The following is a 27,281-nucleotide window of genomic DNA, read 5'->3' as shown; positions in this document are numbered from 1 at the left end:
CCGGTCTGTATTTGATCCCAGTCCATATTGGATTCCAGTCAGTATGATCCCAGTCCATATAATCTCAGTCCAGTTTATCCCAGTCAGGATGATCCCAGTCCCTATTGGATCCCTGTCCATATTTGGTACCAGTTCATATTTTATCCCAATCCATATTTGATCCCAGCCCATATTTGAACCCAGTCTATATAATCTCAGTCTATTTTATCCCAGTCTGTAGGAACCCAATCCATATTTGATCCCAGTCCATATTTGGTCCTAGTCCCTATTTGACCCCAGTCAATATTTGATCCCAGTCCGTATTTGATCCCAGTCCGTATTTGATCTGTCCCTATTTTATCCCACTCTGTAGGATCCCAGACCCTATTTGATCCCAGTCCGTATTTGATCCTAGTCCATATTTGATCCCAACCCCTATTTGATCCCAGTCCATATTTGGTCCCAGTTCATATTTTATCCCAATCCATATTTTATCCCAATCCATATTTAATCTCAGCCCACATTTGATCCCTGTTACCTCTGCTGAGGTGTGATGACCTGGTTCAGGAACGGCATGGCAGCAAACCTCCAGCTGCTTGGGCCATGTGCTCACAGACACCAATATGGTGGATGGCAAAATGGCATTTATTAACTGGTTACATGGGGTTATATAACCTCGGTTCTGCTTGTGTCATAAATGGGGCTTAGGTAACTTTAACAGCTGAGGGGAGGGGTTCTGTCTGCCCGTACAACGCGATATCTTCCGATCGCCTGTCCCTAACTTCCCACATTTCCCCCTTCCCTCATGATTAATTAAAGACACACGAAGTGTAAAGGTTATAAAAATGCAAAGGCTGTTAAACTGATTTATGGTAAAACCGACAAATGGTAAAAGGCAATGCAACATATCCGCAACAAGCGTGCCTCAAAGCAATTGTTGGCGGTCAACAAATAAAATGTTAACTTTTTATAAACAGTTTTTAACAAACAACACTAATTTGTTCAATATGCAAGGCCCAAAAATCAATGTCAAGAGTATCATAGTAAGAGGGCCTATTAAAGTGGAAACAAGGGTAGTCAGCCATGGGAACTGGTTGAACCATGACTCGAACCATCCTTGTTGAGCTTCTCTTTTGCTCTTTCTCTGGGCTAGCCTTTCCCTTAGTTCAGCCATCGAGTCTCGTATGACCCTGGTATGGTCTGCATAAAAACAACATTGTTCCTTCTAGGCGACACACAGGCCTCCTTGTTGCATGAACAAGAGGTCTAATCCTTGTTTGTTCTGCAGGACAACCTCTGAAAGCGAGGAGAGGGATTTCTCTAGAAAGGAGATGGATTTTTCAATTCTCTGTAAGTCCTCATCGATGGTCATCTGCAGTTGAGAAAGTTCTTGGTGTGGAGGTACATGGCCAAGACACCTGTGGCTGTGCCAGTAGCTCCTAGACCAAAGAGCATTGCAATGGTTATGCCCTTTATTACTTCCCTTCTGTGGAGCCGGTTGGATTCCTCTAAAAGTTGATATACTTCTTCTTCTCGGTGGTACAGGACTCTAGGAACAATTAGAACTTGGACACAAAAATCAACAGAGTTATTGAATTTATCAAGGAGCACACAGGGGTTTACTCCTGATTGCTGACAGACCCACATTCCTAAAGTAGTCGGAATCGCCCACTTATAGATCCTTCCATTAGGTTCGATAAATTCAGTGCAGATGTTGCCCATCTGCCTTGCTAAAATTGCATTGCCGAAGCACTTGCCTTGGCCTGTGACCTGACTCAGGGTAATTCCCCTCCGGGGGGTGTCCCACCTGCACTGATGTGGATTCTCTGCTATCAAATAGTTAAAGGGGACATTAAGGGAAACACCCTCATAAAAAGGGGGCTTTGCATCATAGCATAACCAGCATGATTTCGTAAGGTTTGGGTTAGATTGGCTCAGTGATAAAAAGGTGGCATTTAATACATCAAGAAACTAATTGTAAGGAGCTGGTTTATCTAAAAGGCTGTATGGGGACGAGGTAGGATTTAATGCTTGTACATTAAGGGTAAAATTGGCGCTAGTTGTGATCCCCCTCTTGGGCCCGTAAGAATTAGATTGGGTCCGATTGATTGGGATACTGACGGTAGGAGCCTGATAATTTGTATGTTCACCCAAATGTCGTGAAAGGTGCGGACAAACACTGACCACACCTTACCAGTGGTCCAACTCTCATGGGTCGGCTGCAAAATTGTCATTGTGTCATTGTGTAGCTCATACAATTGTGTTTTCTCCCGTCTTGGGGCGTGTATATTTGATTGTGTCTTCTAAATTTTGGTTCCAGACAACCATGGGGAGCATACCTGACTTGCAGGAACTTATCAGGTTGCTGTGGTTGCTACCTATTGCTTGTCATGATAGTTTCACACCCCCAATATCTGCAATATCCATACCCTGGCTAGTTACAGAAACTTTTGCCTGGGTTGGAAGCAGGGCACCAATAGGTCTGGTATAGTGATAAATCTCTAAAATTGGGGAATCCTAGCCGTGGGGGAAAAATGTCCCTTAGCTGAAACTCAAAAGATGGGCTGTCAGGTGTGATGGTTTCTTTGATAGCATAATCGCTTGAGACATGGCGTAAAACCCACCTGAATGGCTGGTGAGGGTAATGCCCTGCATCGGCCTGCCCTCTGCCAATTAACCCTAAAAGCAAGATCACACAGAGATACCATTGCCGCTTGGATCTCACTGGTGTGGGATTCTTGGGAGCTGTAAGGCTGCTTGGTGATTTGTCGCTTTCTTCAGGTACTGGGGTATATGGGTTGTGGGGATGTCCAAGGATCCAGTCCTGCAAATAAAACTTCACAATTCTCATTAGTTCGACTCTGAAGGTCTGGTTTGATAGACTTAAGTGGGCACCATTTGACTATACCGGCTTTTTTAACAGCTGCGTACCCTCGCCCCGTGAGCACTAGTCTCCAACCTCGCTCCCATTCCCCTAGTTCATTTCTAATTATAACCTGTGGGCCTTCCTCTAGCGCTCAGGTGGCCCATTGTCTCTGGGCGGGGCTGCTTGTTTCATCCCCCCTAGGGAATTGATTTAATGCTAACAGAGAGGTTGCCAGTATGCGCGCTTGGTCTCTCGGGGGAATAGAGTTAGTAAAACCCTCTGTTTTAGCCAATACCTCCTTGGCTCAGAGGTTTTAGCCAATACCTCAATTTGGCTTTCAGAGTTTGATTTGCTCGCTCAACGATGGCCTGCCCAGTGCTATTGTATGAGATGCCATGTACTGAAGTGATACCCCATTTTGAAACGAATGCTTGGATCAATTTTGAAACAAAATTCGGGCCATTGTCTGTCTTGATCTGTTTTGGAACACCAAGCCATGCCATGGCCATTAACCAATGTTGGATGGTTGCTTTGGAGTCAGTTTTTTGATGTTGTGTGGCCACGATCACCCCGCTATATGTATCCACAGTCACCGCGAGCCACGCTCGGGGTCTTAGCAGCTGACATAATGTAAAGTCTGTCTGCCATATTTCTGCAGCTTTGAGGCCTCTGGGGTTGATGCCGCTAGACCACAGTGGTGATTTTTGGCAGTGGGGACACGTGGCGACAATGTGCTTCGAATCAGCAGCCGAAATCCCGCATTTTTTCGCAAGTGCTTTAGCTCCGATATGAAGGGACTCATGTAGTTGACCGGCATCTCTCAGCGTTCACAGTCCTCTTGCAGCGGCGTCTGCCTTGTCGTTGCCGATTTGAAAGAATCCTTTAACCGGATTCTGGCTGTTAACGTGGATGATAGATATAGTGCCTTTTTGCGAAAAAAGTGCCTCTTCAAGCATAATCACCACTGTGGACACTGATATGCCAGGTCCAGACATGGCTAGGCAGAGTTTACTCACAAATATAGAGTCCGTTACAACATTGAGGTGCTCTTCTGGGAACAGTCCACATGCTAGTACTACTGTGGCTGCTTTGAGTTGCTGGACTGAAAGCGTAGGGTCAGTGGTTTTGATGCATTGCCACTGTACTCCTGACTGCCATCCCGCTGCTGCGGTGGAGGTTAGCGAAGATGCGTCCGTGAAGACCCTGGGTCCTGCTTGCGGCTGATCCATTATTTTTGATGGGACATCAATGTCGACGATCGCAAGCAGCTGAGTCCAAGCGGGTTTTGCTGCGTAGCGAATCTCTCCTCCAAATCCAGCAAGGGCTATGGCTAGATGCTCTGATATTGACGCTGACTGCGTGGAAAGCTATTTGCGGATGGGCAGATATATCTTGGCGGGTTCAATGCCCAAATGCCTTAGGGCGAGTTTCCTGCCTTTCATGATAAGGCTGCTAAAGCACTCAACTCCTGGGGAAAAAGTGCGTGATGGTTTTCCTAAGACTACCCATTGTATTGGTTGGGCTTTGTCAGGAGCCCTTGGGCTAGCGCTCCTACTCCCCCTTTCTTTGTAAAGTGGACATACAAGTCAATTGGTGCGCCTGGGTCCCATCTGGAGAGCGTGCTTACCGACATTTGATGTTCAATAAAATTGAGCGAGCTCATCGCTTCTAGTGTCAGAGTTTTCTGCTCCCATGGCTTTTTCCCTCTCAGGAGGTCGTTTAGGGGGTCCATGACCTCGGGAGGGATCAGGATGATATTGCGGAGCCATTGTAGGGATCCTACCAGCTGCTGCATGCCATGGAGTGCCTTGATGTCTCGTTGAATTTTTATTTGGGGAGGGGTTATATAGGAGTTCGAAATTCCCACCCCTAAAAAGGTTATGCACGATCCCTTTTTTATTTTTGCACTCACGATTTTGAACCCATTTATTTTCAAGGTCTCCAAGACTGTCGACACTAGCTGGTCTACTTGGCTCGCTGATGGCACAGCGATCAGAATGTTGTCGAACGATGGTCACAGTCGGATCGCTCTGCCAGACTGGCGCTAGTGCTCAGTCTACTGTGATTTGACAAATGGTTGGGGAGTTGACCGTTCCTTGGGGCAATACTCTCCACTGGAATCGCAGGTGGGCCGCTGGCTGTTCAGGAAGATGACAGAAAAGGCAAACCACTCTTTGTCTTCATCGTGCAGGGGAATGGAAAAGAAACAGTCTTTAATGTCAAGCACCGCACAGGGCTGTCCTCTTGGTATCATCAAATTCATCGGCAACAAAGTTTGTACAGGACCCATTGGTTGAATTCTTTTGTTCACCTCTCGCAGGTGAACAAGGAGGCGGAAGCCCTCATCAGATCATTTGGGTATCACAAAGATTGGGATGTTCCACGGGCTTGCGGAGGGTTCTATGTGGTTCCGCTGTAGCTCACGGCTAATTAGCTCAAGAAGGGCAATCATTCGAGGCTTTGACAAGGGTCACTGCTCGACCCACACTGGGTCCACTGATTTCCATGTTAGTTTGATAGGTAGCAGCGGGTATGCAGCAGTGGTCCTTAGACTAAATTTATCATCCTGACATCCAACAGGGCTAGGGCATCCCTCCCCAGCAAGGGTGGGCATTCTGACATGACATATGGGGAAAGGGTGATAGTTCTCCCCAGTCCTCTTTTGGTGCAGAGTGTTATCGCTACCGGTTGGGTGCTTTTTCAGGCTGAGGGTCAGCCCTCCAGCCCTGCCCACCATGGGGGCTTCTTCCAGTTTCCACTGTGAAGGCCAGTGTATGTTCGGGATGATGGTAACATCTGATCGCGTATCAACCCAAAAGGGGAGGCAGATAGCAGAATCATCAGGGTTGTTATAGAGACAGCAAACTGCCCTCACTATCAGCGGGTGCCTGCCCACCTTCACGGCAAAGGACACCCAGGGGTCCCGCTCCCATGCTTTCATGGCCAGGGCCACCCAGGGGCCTCGCCCCCAGGGAGCCGTTCTTGGCATTCCTGGGGTGTTGATGGGTTTGGCTGAGCCGTTGGTTGAATTGCGAAATTGGTCATTGGAGGGGGCAGTGGGTGCGGGAGCTGCGCGCCCCATTGAAAATTGGTGTAACTGGGCCGCTTCATGTCCCAGGTGGGAGGGAGCTGTGTGCGGCCCGGGTGCCCCCTCCCCCTCCCGCTTCCCTGATGTTTAGATCTGCACTCTTTGGCAAAATGCCACTTTTTCCCACATGCCCAGCATGGCCCCCTAGGTCATGGCATGGGGGAACAGCTGTTAGTGGATGCCCTGACTGGGGGCAATTCATTGCAACGTGACCTGCCTGGCCACACTTAAAGCATGCTATCACACTGGTTATTGCAGTGCAGACGGCTGCCTGGATTGCAGCTAGATGTTCTTCTTTTGTGACATGCCTAATCATGTCCGCGATGCTAGACCGGGGCCGTAATGACTGTAAAACGTCCTTAGTAGCTGAATTGCATTGTTGGCGCAAACACTCCGCTAACACAGGGCCCTTCTCTTCCGAGGGTAAAGCCGAGGAATTGAGTGCTGCCTGGAGGTGGTCCACAAACTGTGTAAAACTTTCACTATCGCTTTGCTTTATAGCAGACCATGGCAATGGTCTAGCAATGACCTTAGAAGCAGAGTGGATAGCCTCTCTAGAGGCGTGGGTAGTTGTCATAACCTCATGGGCCTGAAGGCCCTCGGCCTGTGCCTGGGGGGTGATCATGGTTGGGTCTGTGCCCATGAGTCGCTGTATACTGGAACTGTGCAGCGGGTGGTCTGCCCCAGTCACTAAGGCCAGCTGCTTTGCGCAATTGTCCTCCCATTCCTGTTTGAAGACGATCATCCCCACCCCGTCAAAAATTAATCTGCAGGTTTGTTTAATGTCAAATGGGAGCATGTTATCTCCTCCAAAAACACTATCGATAAGAGTGGAAACCACAGCTGAATTAATCCCTCTGTCTGCAATTGCTTTAACAATGGCTTGCACATCCTTGGGGTTTACCAGTGAGTAGGTCCTCTGGTTTCTGCCTTGCCCCCCCACTTGGACCGGGAACACTAGCGTGACTGATGGGGCTTAATTGGCGCATGCTATTTTTATTTTCCTCCAGTCTGTAAGCGGGGTTCATTTCTTTCCTAACTTCCCCTTGACCAAAGCAGGAGCATTGTGATTACTAATCTTGTATACTCTCACTCCTCTTTATCAGAGTTGGGAGTTGGCTACGGACCACTTGTCAAACCATTCGTCCCAGCTCGTCTGACTTGGGTCCGGAAGTCGACTGACTGGATACTTCCAGACTCCAGGACCTTTTTGTCAGGCTTCGACCCTGCCCCTTTTAACTAGCATTGGGCCGCTCCTTCCCTCTAGGATTGCCCCGCCTCCTGCTGGGTGAGGCTCGTGTCTTATAAGAATATGTTTTCAGACAAACACTCTGAGTGGGCCTAATTCCCCCTCCGCATCTCCCCTCTTTCCTGCTCGCACGTGTCTGCGTTATTTGGCAGACCTTCTCTGTCCCTGCCAACCGCATCCGCATCCCTGCCATCTCTCTGGGGTTCGGCACCACCCTGCGGCGCGTAAGGTGGAGGTCCCTCCCAGGCCCCCTCAGACTCAATGGCAGCGCTCCACGCCTCCTTTGCCAGCCCATCCCAAAAAGACCGTGCCTGCTCTTTTCCCTCAGCCGGTGGGCTTGGGCTCCAGAGCCGCGAAGAGCGTCCCCGTAGCTGCAAATCCCTGCGCTCAGCAGGACCGCAATCGCCCATAGTCTGCGTAGCCGCCTCCATCCCCAGCCAGGGCACGGCCAGAAAACAGTCCCGTGCGGCTTTCCAAGTTTCCTGCTCTTGCCGAGCCTTTTGGAGAGCCTGTATGACTCTTCCCCATGATTTAAGATTCTTCCCCGAACCTGAGGATATTGTTTCCTCGGCCAGAGCCTTAGTATACTTGTCCCATATTTCTGGGTGGATATGTCCACCGGCTAGTCAATGACCCCAATTTGCAACAGCCTCGACACAGCGAGGGTTAAGACTTTCGGTTTCCAATCAATACCCCATTGCCTATGAATCTGAAATACGACCTTTGCGAGAGCTTCCATCCTCCTTGCTGGTCCGGGAGTGTCCTCCCCGCTGAGCTGGCACAGCCGCTTCGGCCGCCGTTCACCTGTCCAGGCGATTCCTGTTTCCCAGGTAATTTCCTGGGTTTTGGCACCACTTTATTGCCTCTGCTGAGGTGTGATGCAGCAAACCTCCAGCTGCTCGGGCCATGTGCTCACAGACACCAATATGGTGGATGGCAAAATGGCGTTTATTAACTGGTTACATGGGGTTATATAACCTCGGTTCTGCTTGTGTCATAAATGGGGCTTAGGTAACTTTAACAGCTGAGGGGAGGGGTTCTGTCTGCCCGTACAACGCGATATCTTCCGATCGCCTGTCCCTAACTTCCCACAGATCCCAGTCTATATAATCTCAGTCTATTTTATCCCAGTCTGTAGGAACCCAGTCCATTTGAACCCAATCCATATTTGATCCCAGTCCATAGTTTATCCTAGTCCATATTTGATCCCAGTCCATATTTGATCCCAATCCATTTGATCCCAGTCCATATTCGATCCCAGTCCATATTTGGTCCTAGTCCCTATTTGACTCCAGTCAATATTTGATCCCAGTCCCTGTTTGATCCCAACCCCTATTTGATCCCAGCCCATATTTGATCCCAGTCTATATAATCTCAGTTTATTTTATCCCAGTCTGTAGGAACCCCGTCTATTGGAATATTATCCCAATGTTAGAGGATGGAACGTGTCTGGGCTCATCTGGCCTTGCTGCTTGACCAGAGGCAGCAACTGTGGTGTTTTTACCTCAGAGACACCCCTGGCTAGCTGCTTGTTGCAACTGGGCACTTGGAACAAGTCCAGGCAAGCAGGAACTCAGTTTTACCTCTGGTGGAAAGGCCTTAGGTGATGGCAAAGAGGAAAGGAGACGGATTCTGCCAGAGGGTTTAATCCAGAGTTTTATTCCAGGGTCACAGATCTCTGAATCTTGGTAACAGCTCCAACAGAATGTCGACCGCATGGTCTCAGTGTCCTTTTAAGCTCGAGGGGAGGGGGAGGGAAGGGGCAGGTATGGCACCAAGCAGGTGGGAGGGGGGGAGTCTCAGGGGACAAGTGACACTTGGCTAGGCCAATGACCCCAGGGCTGAGAAGCATCTTTTGAACTTTTGCCAATCACACAACGACGGCCTTGCTGGAATGTTAAGCTTGACAGACACCACTTAGCAGGAGGCAAGGGGAGGGGAAGGGAGAAGGTATTGCCACACCTGGGAAAGGACTGGGATAGCTAAAACAGGATATTGCTTCATACTGCAACACCAGTCCATTTGATCCCAGTCCATATTTGATCCCAGTCCATATGTGATCCCAGTCCACATTTGATCCCAGTCCACATTTGATCCCACTCTGTAGGATCCCAGTCCACATTTGATCCCAGTCCATATGTGATCCCAGTCCCTGTTTGATCCTAGTCCATATTTGACCCCAACTCCTATTTGATCCCAGTCCATATTTGGTCCCAGTTCATATTTGATCCCAATCCGTATTTGGTCCCAGTCCATGTTTGATTCCAGTCCATATTTGATCCCAGTCTATATAATCTCAGTCTATTTTATCCTAGTCTGTAGGAACCCAGTCCATTTGATCCCAATCCATATTTGATCCCAGTCCATTTGATCCCAGTCCATATCCGATCCCAGTCCATATTTGATCCCAGTCCCTATTTCATCCCATCCCCTATTTCATCCCACTCTGTAGGATCCCAGTCCCTGTTTGTTCCCAGTCCATATTTGCTCCCAGCCCCTGTTTGATCCTACTCCATATTTGATCCCAACCCCTATTTGATCCCCATCCCTATCTGATCTCAGTCCATATTTGATCCCAGTCCGTATTGCCCTGCACACATTCCAAAAGTCTGGAATTCCAGTTCCCAGCCAGGAAAAGATGTTCCTGCCCATGAAGGCAAATGGAGCAAAATCCTACAGAGACATTTCCCTGCCAGCCTTCAGGACTTCAGTTCCTGGGACTGCGAATTAAAATAATAATTGGGAAATAAAATAATAAATAATCAGGGGAGGGACTGTGGGGACAGAGGGGTCAATTAAATCAATGCAGGGTCAAGTAAATCAGGGAAGGGGGCAGTTAAATCAGGGGAGGGTCTTTGGTGGTCACTGGGGTAAAAAATCAAAGGAGGGTATTTGGTGGTCCCTGAGGCAATTAAATATAGGGAGGGTCTCTGGTGGTGCCTGGGTCAATTCAATCAGGGGAGGGTTTCTGGTGGTCCGTGGGTCAAGGGAGACACTGAGAGAGAAACAGAGCAGGCAAAGAGAGGCAGGAGAGAAAAGGGGACACAAAGACAATGAGCTGAGAAGGTGGCACTCTGCAAACAGAACTGCAATGGACTGAACATGAATGGGAAAGAAATCAGTAAGTCTGAGAGTTTTATTTGCTATCAAATACATCCCACACACCCAGCCCCACACAATCCCCATCCCACCAATCTAATTGAGTTCCCACAACTCTAATCACCTCCCAACCCCATCTCAGCCTGGTGGCTGTGGAATCGAGTGAGTTTGGTGTGGGGTTGAGTTTTTTGAGGTGGGTTTGAGCCCTTTTGGGGTAAGATTGAGCTGTTTTCACTGGGATTTGAGTGGTTTTGAGGTGACAGATCCATCCCCCTTGGCTTTTGGAGTGCAAAGAGATGGAGAATAGAAAAAAATTAAGGTGAAATTAGAAGTAGAAGCAGCCAGGTGTGTTCCCAACATGGATCACAGGGAATGTGGTTCACCTGGGCTGTGCCCAAAGTGCCTCCTCCAGTGGGGGATGGAGCTGGAGCAGCACACGAAGCTCTGCCCACACTCGGGGCACTCGCAGGGCTTCCCTTACCGGTGCCTCCGTTGGTGTTGGGTCAAGTTAGAGCTGCTGGAGAAGCTCTTCCCACACTGGGGACACTTGTAGGGCCTCTCCCCTGTGTGGATGCGCCGGTGGGTGACGAGGTTGGAGTTGTGCTTGAATCCCTTCCCACAGTCGGGGCATTGGAAGGGCCTCTCCTCTGTGTGAATCCGATAGTGCTGGAGGAGGTAGGAGCTGGTCAGAAACCTCTTCCTGCATTTATCACACTCGTAGGGCTTCTCCCCAGTGTGGATGCGCCGGTGGGTGATGAGGGTGGAGTTCTGCCTGAATCCCTTCCCACACTTAGGGCATTGGAAGGGCCTCTCCTCCATGTGAATCCGATAGTGCAGGAGGAGATGGGAGCTGATCCTAAACCCCTTCCCACACTTGGAACACTCATAGGGCCTCTCCCCAGTGTGGGTCCTCTGGTGCGTGATCAGGCTGGAGCTCTGGCTGAAGTGCATCCCACACTCAGAACACTTGTATGGCCTTTCTCCAGTGTGGGTCCTCTGGTGCTTGATCAGGCTGGAGCTCTGGCTGAAGCTCTTCCCACACTCCCCACACTCGTAGGGCTTCTCTCCAGTGTGGGTCCTCTGGTGCAGGATCAGGGCGGAGCTCTGGCTGAAACTCTTCCCACACTCCCCACATTCGTAGGGCTGTTCCCCAGTGTGGATCCTCTGGTGCTGGATCAGGTGAGAGCTCCGGCTGAAGCTCTTCCCACACTCCCCACACCCATAGGGCTTCTCTCCAGTGTGGGTCCTCTGGTGCCTGATCAGGTGGGAGCTACGGCTGAAGGTCTTCCCACAGTCCCCACACTCATGGGGCCTCTCCCCAGTGTGGATCCTCTGGTGCCTGATCAGGTGGGAGCTCAGGCTGAAGCTCTTCCCACACTCCCCACACTCGTAGGGCCTCTCCCCAGTGTGGATCCCCTGGTGCACAATCAGGTCGCAGTTCCACCTGAAGCTCTTCCCAATCTCCACGCACGTGTGGGGCTTCTCCCCATCATGAAGCTGCTCATGGAGCACCAGCTCCGAGCTCTGGCTCCATCTCCGGCCGCCTTCCCGGCCCAGGCTGGCTCTTTCCCCCTCACATCCCCGCCATCTGCGTTTGCAGCCCCTCCTCGTGCGGCAGCTCCGGGCCTTTTCCTCCCCGTTGGCTTCCTGCGCCGTGGAGCCGCTCAAAACGGCCTCTGCCACCAGGTTCTGCCGTGGGCATTTGTCCTCCCTGCTCTCCATGCTCAGCTCCTGCTCTGGGGGAGGAAGGACAAGGACAGCATGGGATTTGCCTCCGTGCCACAGGCAAGGGCAAGGAGATCCCCCCAGGGCTGAGCTGCAGCCAGGGGCCCTGCTGGGCTGGGAGATGGAGCAGCACAGAGGGGAAAGGGGCACTCATTGCAAGGTCGGGGCTGTGCACAAATCACAAACAGGACGGGACTGCTAGGAACGTGTCCTGAGCTGTTTTATTTCCCAGCATCTGTCTCATTACTTGGTTATGACAATGGTAAGTTGCCAGTAGCTCACATCACAGGTAGCAGACAAAGAACTTCATGTTAAAACTTACTTTAAAAGGTTTTTGACCAATCACGCAAAGCAAAGGCATACTGACAGTAGTTCTATCCAAGCACTATAAGCACATTGACGGTTAAAACAATGCTCCCTTATTTCAAATACAAAACCTGCTTGTAAGCCTTAAAACACAATGCACAGAGCTCCACTATTAAGCTTGGAACTTCCTAATATCTATCTAGATACACTTTTCCGCAGGTTAGGGAGTTATTCTAGATAAGTGTTAATGCACAGACCATTGTTCTATTTCTCCCTACTTTCTACTTCTTATATAACTTTTCTGCTGACCAATCTTATGGTTACTGCAAAGCTCTAATCAGTTCTACTGTCTCTGAGGCTTGTCTTTTGCAGCTTTCTCAAAACCCTCTGATTTTAAGCATTCGAGAGACACTGACTTCCTCCTCACCTCCCTCAGTGTCCCAGGGCATCTTCCTCTTCCTCACAGCCTCCCAAGTGTTGGCAATGGGAAATCCTGGTTTGGGGAAAACAAGGGATGAGCACGTTGAGTTTGAAGGTTCCTCTGCCCGACTCCATCTCTACAAGTCAGCAGCCATCTGGGCTCCAGAAAAACCTCCCAAACACCAAGATTCAGCCCTGAAAAAGCCACCCAGGAGTTCCCTGTCCCTGGTCCCTCCCCTCTGGTGTTCGGGGGTTCCCCCCTGTTCCAGCTGCTGGGGTCACGCTTGGATTGGGGGTCCCCCTTCTCCTCGGTGCCCGCCCTGCCCAGGCTGCTGGCAGTCCCAGCAATCCCAAAAGCTGCCCCCGCTTCGCTCTCCCCATTTCGGGATGCCGGGGCTGTTTGGGCTCCCGGGCTCCCTTCTCCCCTCATTCTCTGCTCTGGGCTGCAGCGGCTCCAAGGAGTCCCCCCTGCCCCTCTCCAGGCTCTTGAGGCTCCCGCCAATGGCGGCGCTCCCCCCTCTCTGGGCTCCCCACTTTGGGCTCCTGGGGCACACAGGGCTCTGCTCCTCCAGGCTGCCTCTGCTGGCAGCCGCCACCGCCACCCCCCGATGTCCCCCCAAGGGGCCTTTTCCGCTCAGCCTTGCACTGCTTCATTCTCCAAACATCCCCCCAAAAACCCCAACCCAGGGACCCTCTGGATATCTGGGCCGAGCTCCCCCTCCCCGCTCACCGGAGCCATGGGGGGGGCAATGATCCCACAGGTGGGGGCTGCGAATTCAGGCAGGGATCGAAGGCGTGGCTCCCTCAGTTCAGCCTTGATCCGCTTTTGTCCCTCCTCTTCCATCCCTCCTCCCCCTGCTCCTCCCCCCTAGCCCCACCTCCTTTTCCCCCTTCATCCCTGCCCTTCCCTGCCTCCTCCTCCTCCCCCAGCAGCAGCCACACCCTCGGTGCCCGTTCCCGCAGCCCTCGCAGCCCGCGGCAGGAGCGGGGATGGAGCTGGGACGGGTCGGGATGGGCAGCGCGGGGCTCTCGGCTGCTCCCAGCCGCTGCGGGCGGGGGGAACCCGGCCCGGGCCAAAGGAGAGGCAAACTGGGCAAACTGGGGGCTGCACATCCAAACTGGGCCTTGCTGGGGACCCTGCCTGGCCACTGCCAGCCCTTGGGGCTCCTCCCGGCACATCCGCCAGGGGGGAATGCACACAGGGCTGGGGGATCCCAGCAGTGGCAGCACTGCCAGGGACTGGGCTGCACTGGGACCGTACTGGGAGTGACTGGGGCTGTACTGGGCTTGTACTGACATCACACTGGGATCATACTGGGAGTGACTGGGACTGTACTGGGCTTGTACTGACATCATACTGGGATCATACTGCCATGCCAGGGCACACTGTGATTGCACTAATGGAGAGTGGGATCATACTGGGATCATACTGGGATTGTACTGGGAGTGAGCAGGAGCCTGCAGGGGGCAACTGAGACCATGTTAGGGGCAAATGGGATATACTGGGAGTGACTGGGAGTCACCGTGAGCAACTGGGAACATACTAGGACCAACTGAAAGGAACTGGGTGCATACTGGGGGTGATTGAAAACTGCTGGGCTTACACGGGGATGAACTGGGATCATGGCTGGAGGTGACTGGGATCATACTGGCAGTGAGTGCCACTACACTGAGGCTGACTGCGAGTGCTTGTGAGCAAATGGGATCATACTGGAAGGAACTGGAAAGATGCTGGAGATAACTGGGGTACACTGGGATATACTGGGAGCGACTGGAAGGAAAGTGAGGGTGAAAGAAAGCAACTGGAACCATGTAGAGCAAAACTGGTTTATTCTGGCAGAGACTGGGAGCACACTGGGCTCATATCTGGATCATACTGGGAGTGACTGGACTAATACTGGGAGTGACTGAGTGTCACAGTGAGCACACCCTGCACAGCATCCCCCATACTGGGCCTGACTGGGAGCAACTGGGAGCAAATGGCATCATACTGGGACTCACTGAGTTGATTGAGGAAGCAACTGGAACCATGCTGGCGGCAGCTGGGACCATGCTGGGAGAGACTGGAAGTAAGTGGGATTATAATTGTGAAAAGTGCATATTTTGTGATTGGGTTTTCGCAAATATGAAAATGAATATTATACATCTTGTGTTAGAAACTAATGCTGTATTAATTCTCTTAAGAAGTGGGTTAAATACAGTTTTAGGTTATAACATAATGTTAAAATAGAAACTATGCTTGGTAAGAGACTTTCTTTAAAGAAAGGACTTGCAGCGAGATAGCAGCCCCAGGACACCTAAATCATTCAGAGAAAAAGAATTTATTGCCCTCTTATCAGAAGAAATGAACTTCTTCCCGCCTCGAAGGCGCTGTTGGGATTCAGAGGAAGAAGGTGGCACTGACCAGAATCCCATGTTTGAATGGAATTTATGCATCATGTATGAAGTGTATGAATATGGAACAGGCTATTGTTTTTAAGGGTTAATCCTTTGTTAACAGGTGTCCTTTTTAGGGCTTGTGCTGCCCAGAAAAAGGTACCCGGACTCCATAACACTTTGTATTTGTTGTCTCATATTGTCCTAATTCAAATTGTCCAAATTTTTATTAGTCTAATAGTATTACTATTATGATAATTATTTTATTACTATTAAACTTTTAAAATTTTAAAAACAAGTGATTGGCGTTTTTCACAATTTGGTAGCAGAGGATGGTTACCAACACCTCACTGCCGGTGCTTTAGGAGAGTCAGAGTGGGGAAGGTGCCCCCTGCCCTCTTCGGCAGCCTCGCTCTGTTTGCCCTGGGGTGACCGACAGACGCAGGTTATGGTGGACAAAAGGAGACAATAAAACAAAGACAAGGGAAAAAGGCTCCCTACAACCATTGGCCGCCTAAGAGTAGTAATGTACACGAAGAACTCGGGAAGGAAAAGGGATTGGTAAGTATTTCTCAGGGGGGATGAATGTGAGTGAATGAGAGGCGGGCTGGTTGTGCCAGACCTGCCAAGTGAGTGCTGGAGTCTCCCATGCTGCGTTTCTGACTTTCCGCGCTAAGTGGCCAGTAAAGAGACAAAGTGAATGTTAAAAGGAGTGAGAGAATCCCCCGGGGTAACTGGGACTGGGTCTCAGAGAGGGGCTGGACCCCTCGGAGGAAGGGAGCAGAGGAGTTTCCTAGCCCAATCCACTAGGAAATGGGACAAGAGGGGCTCCTAAAAACCTGCTGGGTTGAGGGATAAGAGTGCCCAAGAGCATCCAGAATTAAAAACTGCTGGGTTGAGGGATTAATATTCCAAGAGCATTCAGGGTTAAGCAAAATTCTGCCGGATTGAGAATATGCTCAAGAGCATCTGGGATTGGACAACACAGGTGGATTGAGAAATAAAAAAATGCCCAAGTGTTGGGGAAGATGAAACAGGAAAGCCTTATAAATATGATTGTCTGGCAAAAGATTTTGACAATATAGAAACTATAAGCAAGATTGAAATCAAAGCAAGCTTTGAGATACCTCAGTTAGTGAACAACTGGAAAACAATGGTGTGGCCCAACTGAAGGTAATCCCCTTTTGATGAAACAATTCCCTCTGCTTGCAGACAGATCCAAGGGTCAGAGCAGATCCTGCCAGCTTGGCAGAAGGGGTCCAAAGAGGAGTTTTAGCATTTAAAATGTAACACAGTCTGGTGATGTAGTGATTCTTACAGGATGTATGTAAATGCTCTAGGATTTGTATCTTGTACTAGATTGGTTAGTGAGAAATAGAATATTCAACAAAGAAGAAGATTTATTGTATTGTAACAGGAACCTTAATCTCTTATGCTCTTACCCTCTTACTCTCTTACCCTCTCATCCTCTCTACCCCTCTCTTCTCTCGGGCCTGCTCCAGCTGTGCCTGGCAGCTCCAAGCAGGGCCCTGCACCCGGGCCCTTTGCAATAAACCGCAAGTTCCAGGGCCTGGCTGCAGAGATCTCTCGTCTCCGTCCGTCCCGACCGTCCTACCCCCCGACGCTCCTACACCCAAGAGCATCTGGGGTTGGCCAACACAGCTGGGTTGAGGAAAATCCAATAGCACCAGGACTGGCCAGAAATACCTAAAATTGTAATAGGTGATTTGAATGTAAAAGGTACCTTATTGTTGTTATGTGTGTGAGAGAGAGTCACACACAAAATCAGCCTCAGCTTCCCGGGCAGGTGGGAAGGGGGGGCTGTGGAAAGAGGTGTGTGTGACCCACAAATAAGCCATTGTCCCTTGGGTGGGTGGGGGCTGTGGCAGAGCATGTGTGTGACTGCAAACGGGCCATTGTCCCCCCGGGCCTGTGAGGGGGCCGTAGCTGAAGAGTGTGAGTGACACAAATCAGCCTCACAGGTGAACGGGCACCGGAGGCAGCAGAGTCAGGGCCCTCCCAGGAGGCCGGGAGATACTGAGACCCAGAGGCCAACGCCAAGGGGAGGGGGCCACAGGGAGCCGCGATTCTCTGTCAACAGGGATCCACTTTGTGTCCTCAGCGTGTGAAAGAATGTGTGGAAGTGAATGAGAAATAGAAGCGAGTGAATGTAGACAAATGAAAGTATATGTAATGTAGATTGTGTATTTTAAGCTTCACTATATCTCCTTGGAGGGAGGTGTATTGCACTGAAAGTAGTGTGAGAAAAAGGTTTTTTATTTTTAAGTGTGTAGTTGAAAGAAAAGTGGTATTTAGGTTGTTAGTGAAAGTGAAAAACAGTGGCAGATGATGAATAGATAAGATCTTGAAAAATGAGACAGAATACCAGTAAGTTGGATACAGGGAAAAAAAAAAAAGAAAAAAAAATGGCACTTTGGGAGTTATGTTAGGTAACAGAGATACAACTCCTTGCAAAAGGAGAAAGTACAGGGTATGTAGTAGTTGATGGGAACAACATGCAAACTATGGAAAAAGGGAAATTAACCTTAAACTAGTAAGCTCAAACTTGTGAATTATATACTTTAAAAAGAGCACTAGAATATTTAACACAAAATAAAGGAACCATATCTACTGATTGAAGGTATGCCTTTAGCGTAGTACATACCTTTAAAAATTTGGAAAGGAAAAAGATTAATTAATTCAAGAGGAAAAGGTTTAGTACATGAGGAACTTATTTCAGAGGTTTTAGAGGCATTAAAATTACCTAAAAGAGATAGCTATAGTACATATTGAGGAACCCCAAAAGGGAAAGACCCCAGAAATAAGAGGAAATAATTTGGCAGATCACAAAGCTAAGGATGCAGGAGAAAATGGAGCTGAAAGAGTTATGTTAATATTAACTCCAAACGAAGAAAAACTGGAAATTCCAAAGTTTAGGGAAGCCGAGAAAAAAGAATTAAACAAGACAGGAAGTGAACAAGATAAATCAGAGAAATGGAAACTTCTTGATGGAAGACAATTACTTAATAAAATGTGCTTACTAGGAAAATATTAGAAGACATGCATCAGAAAACCCACTGGGGTACTCAAGCTTTGTGTGATCATTTTTTAAGGAACTATGGGTGCACTGGGATTTTTGGAGTAGCAAAGCAAGTTACTGAAAGATGCTTAATTTGCCAAAGGATAAATAAAAAGGTGATGAGAAAAACAACATTAGGAGGTCATGACTTAGCTTGTCGACCATTTCAAAGTATCTAAGCAGAAGTTTAGATTTGTTAGGCTCTGGATTTATTTGTAAAAAAACCCATTTAATCTAGAAGAAAGAGAATATGCCATAGGTTAGACAGTAGATTTTAGGAGAATAAAAATCTTTAAAGTATCGGAAAGCCCCTAGACAAAACAAGAAACGAAAAAGAGGAAATGAAAGGGAGGGGAACAAGAGGAAAAGTCAGAAAGAGAGTGGGATCCTCTGCAGCTCTTGCCCCCTCCGTTCGCGGCCGAGGCGCCTGTCCCGGGTCCCGGCTCGCTGCCCGCCTCAGCTCCGCCTGCCCCGGTTTCCATCCCAGGTGCGGGCTCACTGCCCAGGGCAGCTCCACCTGCCCCGGCGCTGGCGGTGAATTTGTGTGCCCTGCTCCCACTGCCCGGCCCGCGGCCGCTCTGCCGGCCATGCTGGGGAAGATGGGGGTTGCTCTGTCCTGCCGCGTGGGCCGAGGTCACCGCGCCGACCGCACCGAGGCCGGGTCCCAGCCATCCCATCCCCGGCTGCCCTGCCCGTGCCAGCTGCGCTGGGCACCGCCGCTGCTGCTGCCGGGGTCTCCCACCTGCCTTTTCTCTGCCGGGAGCTGCCGGATCAGCCGCCATAAGCCATGTGGGGGCTGCCCACGCTCCGGCTCGGTCTCCACGGGAAGATCCCCCTCTGGCGATTCCGGCAGCAGACCCTGCCCACACTCCGACCGAGCCTCGGCGGGATATCCTCCCCTGACCCCGGCCTGCTCCGAGTTACATCCCCTTGGGTAACCACAGCTCCAGCTGTTCAGGAAAACTCTCTCTCTACAGGAAGCACCTTATCTAAACACTAGGAGCTCAGTTAAAAGGCAGCCCTCTCCAAATTCCTTCTCAAAACACAGGAGAAAGGCTATAGAAGGTAAAAAAGTGAAAGAGTTAGATGAAGGGATTGCTCTATTTCCGTTAAGAGAGGTTCCCATGGCAGGGATGCGCTGCCCTGCCCCGCGGGAGCCACCAGCGCCCCTGCCGGCCGTGCCCGGAACTGCACCCAACGGGAAAGCGCCGCAGCCGAAAGGCCGGGACTGGCTCCGGGCTCTGTTTGTTGGCACTGCCGGAGCTGTGGTTGTTTGTTTGCTTTATTTACACACTAGTAAAGAACTGGTATTCCTATTCCCATAGCTTTGCCTGAGAGACTCTATTTCACTAGCCTAAAAATTAAGAGGGAGGGGGTTTGCATTCTCCATTCCTAGAGAGGCTTTTTCTGCCTTCCCAAGCAGACACCTGTCTTGTAAAGCAAGACAAACACCCACAGGCACTGAGGGGGGCTGCAGGAGGGGCAGAAGAAGGCCCTGCAGCACTTGGGCACAAAGGCCCAGCAGATGAATGCAAGAAGGGAGCAGAAAAAGGCCAAGCTGAAGGCAAAGGCCAGGGCAGAGTTCCTACAGCCCCTGAGGGATCAACCCCAGGGCCCAAGGGGGCCCCAGCACCCAGGGCACGGGCTCGGCCACAAGCACCCGGCAGAGGCATTGCCCTCCTCGGCAGGGGACAGCCCACCCAAACAGCCCCTGGCAAGGAATCAGGGCTCCAGCTGCAGGGCACAAGGACACTGCAAGCACAGACAGCAGCACCCTCAGGACCAGCAAGTCCACCCCTCGATGGACATGGATTGGCAGGGCTGTCACAGCTCCCATCACACCAGGGACCCTCCACACTGGAGCCCTTGAGAACATTCAGGTGGGTCTGCATTGAGAGGAGGCATTTTCAGATGGACACAGGGGCCTCTCAATCCACTCTGAATCTTAGACCTAAGGGAGGGAGAAAGGCCAAAAATGTCTTTGATTATTCATGGCATAAGTGGGAAAGATGTATGGTTTTATTCAACCACTATTAGTAGATCTGGGAGATGGACTTGAAATGCATGAAGTTTGCTCCTAATTGCTATCATGATTTACTGGGAAGGGATTTGATCGCTAACCTCGGAACGCAAATTAATATTATAAAAGGTGATACAGAGGCCAGTTCTGTTGTACCTCTGTGTCAAATGTCTGGCCAGGCCTATGCTGAAGTGAACCCTGAAGTGTGGGCAGCCCCAGGGAAATAGTGAAGATCAGATCTGGAGCCTCTCCAAAGTACTCTGAAGCAACCAGGACAAGTGGTGTCTAAAAGCAACAGCCTGTTCCAGGGGAGGGAAGGAAGGGGAATCAGACAAAGCGCAGGTCACCGCCCCACGCTCAGCTCAACCCAAGGAGCTCTGGGTGCTTGTAAGAGCCTGGCACTGAAATGCCCTGGGCAGGAAGGCTTCAATATCTTCTGCTGACACCATGGCACCTAACAGGGGGGCAAAAGCAATTCTGACTGCTTCAGCAAGCACTGGATCAGAGATCAAGGTAGATTCTCCCCCAGGAAGCTGGGCTGGCACAGAGCCTGCCCTGGCACTTTGCTGTTGCCAACACCCAGCCAGGACATCGGCTCCTGCCTAAGGAGTGCAAAGCAGCACCACTGGTGGCCAAGGGGCCCATGCCAAGTGTCCCTGAGGCCAGAAACAGCCGCCAGCACAGCTGAACACGGGGGGACCCCTCAGCCTGGCCTCAGGGGCTCTGAAGCCCCGGAGATTTGCACTTCCCGCCTGCAGCAGGACCATGGGAGCCCCCACTGAGCCTGCCCTGAAGGCAACGCAGCAGCAGCCAGGGCTCCACAGCGGGCCAAGCCCCTGGGCCTGCCCACAGATCCTCTGCTCAAACCCTCGGAAATCCTGGCCACCCTCCTCTGGCACCTCCAGCCACTGCGGCCAAGCCTTGCTGCCACTGCTGCAGCTTCAGCGCTGGCTGGGCCTGCACTGCCACAGCTGCTGGGGAGCACCACGGCACAATTCCAATCTGGGCTGCCTGGGATTGCATTGCTGCAAAATGTACCCATTTTGTTTCTTTTAAATCTTCTTTCTCTGCTCAGAATGGTTTCTCTACTCAAGGGTCTGCCTTTGGGAAAGAAATTTTAAAGGCTTTATTTAATGGATGTTACACCACTCAATGGAGATGAGTTTAACATCTCCACAGACTGGGAATAGCCCAAAAGACACCCACAGAGATAACGACCAGCAACAAATCATCAACGCCCAGCAGCAAACAGCAACCAACAGCTACCCCAGACACTGCCCCCGGCACAGCTGGAGACACCTGGTCTGGAAAAGGCTGAGCAGGAAATCCAGGAGTGTGGACCGAATTCACAGCAGAGGGGAAGAAATCCGGATCCAATAGGAAACCAAATACTAAAAACTTACACAACTTGGAAGCAATGAACATTAAAGCACTGGATTTAGATTGGTTCAGACTACATAAAGTTTAGGAAAAATAGAGTAAAACTCACGTGTCATGGAATGATTTTCTCTGCACAGCCGGGCTATTTGTGAAAGAAATTATTTCTGTTGCACATCCTGGCCAGAAGCAAGCAATGCCTTGACTCTAACACTAAAGGATTCTTGGAGAGTTTTTGTTTTCCCTGCAGTTTCAGTGACAAAATTACAACATGGGAAAATTTTTTCGTAATTTTTTATACTGTCAGGTAGGTTTGGGACAGAAGTGTGAGAATCAATTTTTGCTCTGGGTTTTTCCATGTCCGCCTTTATGTTGCATTTTGCAAAATTGAACAGCTTTAACTGTAACACTTTTAACTCGTAAATAGTGAATACTTTTTTTAAAAAAAGCAGATTCTGGGGGGGCCACATGTGACTCACCAGATGGCTGCCCTGGAAGAGAAGCTTCATTCCAGGCAGCCTGCAGAGGAGCTTTAGAAATGCAAATGAACACTGCTGGGCAAAGCCTGGACAATGTACCTGGATCTCTTGCCTGGGGCAGGAATTGGGCTGATTCCCTCTGCCCCTCACCCCAAGCTCTGCCTGCTTGCACTGATGGAATTTGCACAGCTCAAGGCAGAGCCCAGGGTGAGGATATCTGACCCTGCAACAGAAACGGGTGAAGCTGCAAAGGGAAACAGCAAATGAAGAATGTTGGGAAAACTTCACTATAAATAAATGGGGGGGAATCATCCCTCTGCTCACTCCAACATGTGCTGTCACTGTCTGTGTTATATAGGGTGTATTAGAGCACTGAAATGTTCTTGCTACCACAAGTTCAGGGAAATCAGTTGGGAATCCAAGTATTTGATGATTTAATTAGAGAAAAGCATCAATTGATGCAGTCCTGGCTGGACAGAGCAGCCAAAAATGGGGAAAAGATGAACGGTGAGCAGAACAAATCCTACAACACCATGGACCAGCCCCTGGGAACCCAAACCAATTCATGTCAGGAGCCACAGAACCTATTTCTCATTTCAATGGCATCATTAGATTACAAGCTGCCCTGGGAATAACCAACCAGACAGCTCCAGCTCCTGACCTTCCTGCTGACCAATCCACTGAAATGAGGAACACAACACTTAACCATGGGATGGCATCAGATCATCTGTTAGCAAAAAAAGGAGGAGTTTGTAGAAAATAAAATGACTCAAACTGGTCTTGGCAAATAGATGACAAAGGAAAAGTGCTGAAAAAGATAACAAAAGAAACAAGAAAGCAGCTCATGTTCTGGCCCAAAAGTGCAAAGAATGGGAATGGGACATTTTTGTGGCTCCCTGGCAGACCATGGGTTAACGATGGTGATGTGATGTGCAGGATCCTCTGATGTGCTACAGCAACTCCGATCTTTTTACCGTGCTCCACACCTTGAGATTGCAGCTCATTCAGCAGCTGAGCGAGGGGATGCAGGTGGCAGCCAGGCCTCCTGATCCAGAAACGGCTACAGAAGGGCAGGGAATGAGGGCACTGAGAATAATCCCAAAACCAAAGAAGACTCAGTAAGAAAAAACCGAGTCAATGAGTGAGTCTGCCGGAGATAGGGCCAGGGACTCCTAGATAAGGAAGTAATGGGAGAAACCATCAGTTTTAGAAAATGTTAGAAATTGACACGGAAAGCTCCTCAAAGTCCCGCTAAATTCCTGAACTTCCAGAAGAACAAAGACTTAACAGAGCCGTGAATATCGGCTGTTGTACAAAAGTGGGGGTGCACATTAACGAGGACATGCAGTTGGCGGATGGGGAAGTCTGAACCTTCCAAGTACCTCAGCCAGTGGGCAAAGGGAAAGGGAGATGGGGCCGGGAAAATGAGGATAAAAAGGAGGCTGCGAACTACAACAATGGCAGCGAGCGCACGGCAAATGCCCCACGGCCTCTCCCTCTGCTCAGCAATAAAGTCACTTGTACAGGACTCCTCTGTCTCCTCTGGGCACAGAAACCTCCGGCCACGTCAATTTCCCCGCACAGCCCCGGGCACGGGGCAGCCGCCTCTGTCCCAGCCACAGGAACCGGGCCGAGCCAGCGCTGCTCCGGCAGCGGCTCCTGCCGAGGCAGCGGCCGCAAGGAGACCGCGGGCAGCCGCTCCCGCAGCGCCCTCACGCCAGCGGCAACACGCGCCGGACACGGCACAACGAACCCGCCTGAGCCCCCTGCCGCCCCCAAGGCCCGCAGCGAGCCCCGAGCCCCCGCACAACCCAGCGCGGCTCCCACCTGCGCTCCGGCCGCCTCCCAGCTCCGCCGCCGCCTCACCGCGCTCCGGCCGCTGCCGCCGCTCCCGGGCCCGCACAGACGCTCCGCCAATGGCGACGCTGCCGAGCCACGGCCGCCCTCAGGCCGCCACCGGGGCCCTGCTCCACCCCGATCCCACCAATCAGCGCGCCAGAACCACGACTGACGGCACCGTCGCCCAATCGCAGCCGGGGGCGGGCTCTGCACACGGCACAGCCTCGCCCCGCGCTCTCAGGGCCCCCGGGGGTGCGTGAGGGCAGAGCCGGAGATGAGGAACAGCCGTGGAACGGGCCCGGGCCCGAGGGGATTGAGCTGAAAACACAAACAAACTTCTCCGCACCTCCCGCCGCGGCTTTCCCGGCACTGCGGCTTCTGTGGCTCCGTCTCCGCGGAAAGCCCTGGAGCCACACTTCTCCTACCCCTAATTAGGAGCATCAGTGCATCGCTTTGATTTCTCCCAAAAAGGGAAAACTACCCCAAACCCCTGTGGATGAGTGGGGGAGGGGAGAGATTTCTGACAGAAAACTAAAAACTCAGAGGAGGAAAATGAGATGTAAGTGAAGAGCCTTAAATCCAGCCTTCCCCCACGCCTCCCTCCTTCCAGCTGCACCTCCTACCCCGGCAGTGCCGGAGACAGGGAATGGGGCCGTGCTCACTTCATGCCCCGGGGCTTCTCCCTCTGCTCAGGGACAGGAGTCGTTCCCCTGCTACACCCTGGGCTCTCTCCCACCGGAGACTTCTCCAGGAACTTCTCCAAGCTGAGTCCATCCCACGGGGCACAGCCCCCCTCCAAGTGCTGCAGCGTGGGTCACTGTGCCCCGGGGTCAGTCCTGCCAGGACAGGCTGCTCCAGCGGGGCCCCTCTGGCCACGGGGGCACAGCCTCCTCTCAGGCATCCCCGTGCTCCAGCGTGGCTGCTCCGGGGGCTGCAGGGGGATCTCTGCATCCCCATGGATCTGCAGGGGGATCTCTGCATCCCCATGGATCTCTGCATCTGGCACCGCCGTTTTTGGAGGCACCAGGAATAGGCTGAGCTCTGCCTGAAGCTCTTCTCACAATCCCCACACCCTTCCCAGCACAGGGAGGGTTTTACCTCCTCACAGCTCCCCAGGCTGGGTTTGCAGCCCCTCCTCGTGTGGGATCTCTGGGGCTTTTCCTCCCTATTGGATTCCTGCGCCGTGGAGCTGTTCCAAATGGCCTCTTCCACGAGGTTCTGTGGCAGGGATTTGTTCTCCCTGGTCTCTGTCCGCAGCTCAGTGCCTGGGGGAGGAAGGACAAGGAGAGGAAGAGACAGGGAGAAGGGAAAAGGAAAAGGCAGGAAGAGAGGAAGGAACGAGAAGGAACAAGGGAGGAAGGAGATGGGAAAGGAACGTGGATGGATGAAGGACAGAATGAGGAGAAGAAGGAGGGTGGACAAGGAGAAGATGGGATTTGCCTCCATGCCAGAGGGAAGGGGAAGGAGATCCCCCCAGTCCATCCCTGGCAGGATGGCGTTGGCAGTGAGGCTGTCCTGCAGCGATGCTGGGCTGGGAGATGGAGCAGCAGGGAGGGGAAAGGGGCGGTGATTCCTCCTGCCCTGCCTGGCTGTCCCAGTCTGGAGCGTCCTGGCGCTGCCGAGGCCCTTGGAGCGTCCGGCACTCAGGAGCCCGGAGCTCACGGCTGCTTTATAAAGCTGACAAAGTCGGCAGGATGGGTCTGGGTATGATCTCAGCAAACTGGGTTTATTGGTACAGGAACAGGGGACAGAGCTGAACAGGGTCCAGGCACAAAGACAGGGTGCAAGCTGAGGGCACAGGGGGGTTTTATATGGGGTAGTGAAGGTGGAGCTGAGGGTCAGGGTCCAATGGACATGGGGGAAAATGGAGCAAAGGAGGGGTTAAGGGTCGGGACAGCTAATAGGGAAACAGGGGCAGAGGAATGCAGTAAACTGGGGCCAATGGAGGGACAGAGAGGGAGAACATTCTAGGGACTAAGCAAAGATGGGTAACAGGGGTTGAACTAGGGTAATTAGGCCAACGGGCCAATGGGGTAACATAACTTTCCAAAAATCAGCATGTACCAGCAAAGATCTATAGGAGAAGCAAGCTTGTCACCATAACCTTGAAATCTATTCTTCTTATTAGGGACCAGTCCTACACGGGTGGGAGATTGAGACTCCCATGGGCCTCCACACCAGTGCATCTTCCTTTTCCTCGCAGCCTCCTTCTCCTCCATCCAGACAAAGTTTAGGGTTGACCAATCCTGGCTTTGGGGGAAGAACAAGGGGTGAGCACCTTGGGTTTTGCGAGAAATGAGCCTCACTCTTTAGAATTTTTGAAAGTTTAATAAGGAATAATAAGGGACAAATCAGTAACAGCGCTGGGTGTTGGCAATGGCCAGAGGCAAACCGGTTAACCACAGCAACTCTTCTTGTCTAGTTTCTCCATTGTATTGTTCAAATACATATTCATAATGATTATACATATTCAAACATTTCCTTGAACTCATTTACATGTTCCAGCAATTCTTTAGGTTGGTTTGACCCCCAACTCACCTTTTTAGAGCACGTGCAGGAATCGTGGATTGCTGTTTTGAGGGTTGTGTGTCACTGCCTCACAAGGGCCCCTGTTCTGTGGTTTCAGCAGGTGACAGTTATTGACAGTGGAAGGGTCAGTGGCAGGGGCCTCATCACATCCCTTCCTTAAATGTTATCTGACCATGCAGAGGCTTTTAGCTATTTCCACAAGTACTTTAAATGAACATTAGCTCTTTCACAAATATCTCTGAATTGTTATTGTCAGTTAGTTACAAAAAAAAAGCATTAGTTATTATTTCACAACTACAGCTACTTCTACAAAAGTTAACATTATAATGCACAACACATGGCATCTACTTTAATATTTTGCAAAAGCCAAAACTATAATGTATGTTTTTCACACTGTCCTCAAACTGAAATGTCATCCATAAATGATGTTCTGAGGATATGAGCTACACACGGGCCAGGGCATTGGCCACAAAAAGCTGACAAATTATACTATAGCAAAAGCAGTGAAAAGTGATTACAAACAGTACTCTATCAAAATTGTTGTGATTAAGAATATTTTGCAGAAGTCAATACATAATAGCAAAAGGCAACACTACCTAGTTATTTATAACAAACCCAGGGCAGGTTTTTCCCTTGCATGGAGCACCTGGGCCTTCCCCGGGCCCCTTCTGCCCTCCTGCAGAGCCGGTGGCATTTTCCAGCACACACAGTTTGTAGCCAAGAGCCGGGTGCAGCCGAGAAGGCTCCAAGCGCCTCCTTCCAGGCTGACTCTGCAGGTGCCGAGGCTGCTCTGGGCTCTGCCAGGGCTCTGCTGGGGCTCAGCTCTGGGCCAGGCTGGGCCCGCCCTCCC

At 50.9% G+C, this 27,281-nt stretch overlaps 1 protein-coding gene across 2 annotated transcripts; it reads right to left on the bottom strand.

The window, feature by feature from the left end:
* Positions 1-810: 810 nt before the first annotated feature.
* On the bottom strand, positions 811-24,026 carry LOC143695920 (uncharacterized). 2 transcript variants are annotated; one of them, XM_077191151.1, is made up of 4 exons: positions 23,891-24,026; positions 12,740-12,805; positions 3,170-12,017; positions 811-2,803 (listed from the first exon to the last, which is right to left on the bottom strand). In XM_077191151.1, the coding sequence occupies exons 2-3, from the start codon at positions 12,759-12,761 to the stop codon at positions 10,759-10,761; spliced, it is 1,281 nt and encodes a 426-aa protein (XP_077047266.1). In that variant the 5' UTR covers positions 12,762-12,805; positions 23,891-24,026; the 3' UTR covers positions 811-2,803; positions 3,170-10,758. The 2 variants fall into 2 exon arrangements, 1 of the variants encoding a protein (XP_077047266.1); XR_013185369.1 differs by lacking the exon at positions 3,170-12,017.
* Between the last annotated feature and the right edge of the window lie 3,255 nt (positions 24,027-27,281).

Source organism: Agelaius phoeniceus, chromosome 27 (genome assembly GCF_051311805.1).
Source record: "Agelaius phoeniceus isolate bAgePho1 chromosome 27, bAgePho1.hap1, whole genome shotgun sequence".
NCBI lineage: Eukaryota > Metazoa > Chordata > Aves > Passeriformes > Icteridae > Agelaius > Agelaius phoeniceus.
Note: the sequence above shows the minus strand (reverse complement) of the source record. Positions and strands in the feature narration are given on the sequence as shown.

Coding starts and splice junctions, on each gene's coding strand:
- LOC143695920 (XM_077191151.1), bottom strand. CDS start 12,761: ATGCCCTGGGACACTGAGGGAG. Junction 12,018..12,739: donor GCCCTGGGACACTGAGGGAG/GTGAGGAGGAAG, acceptor TTCCTCCCCCAG/AGCAGGAGCTGAGCATGGAG.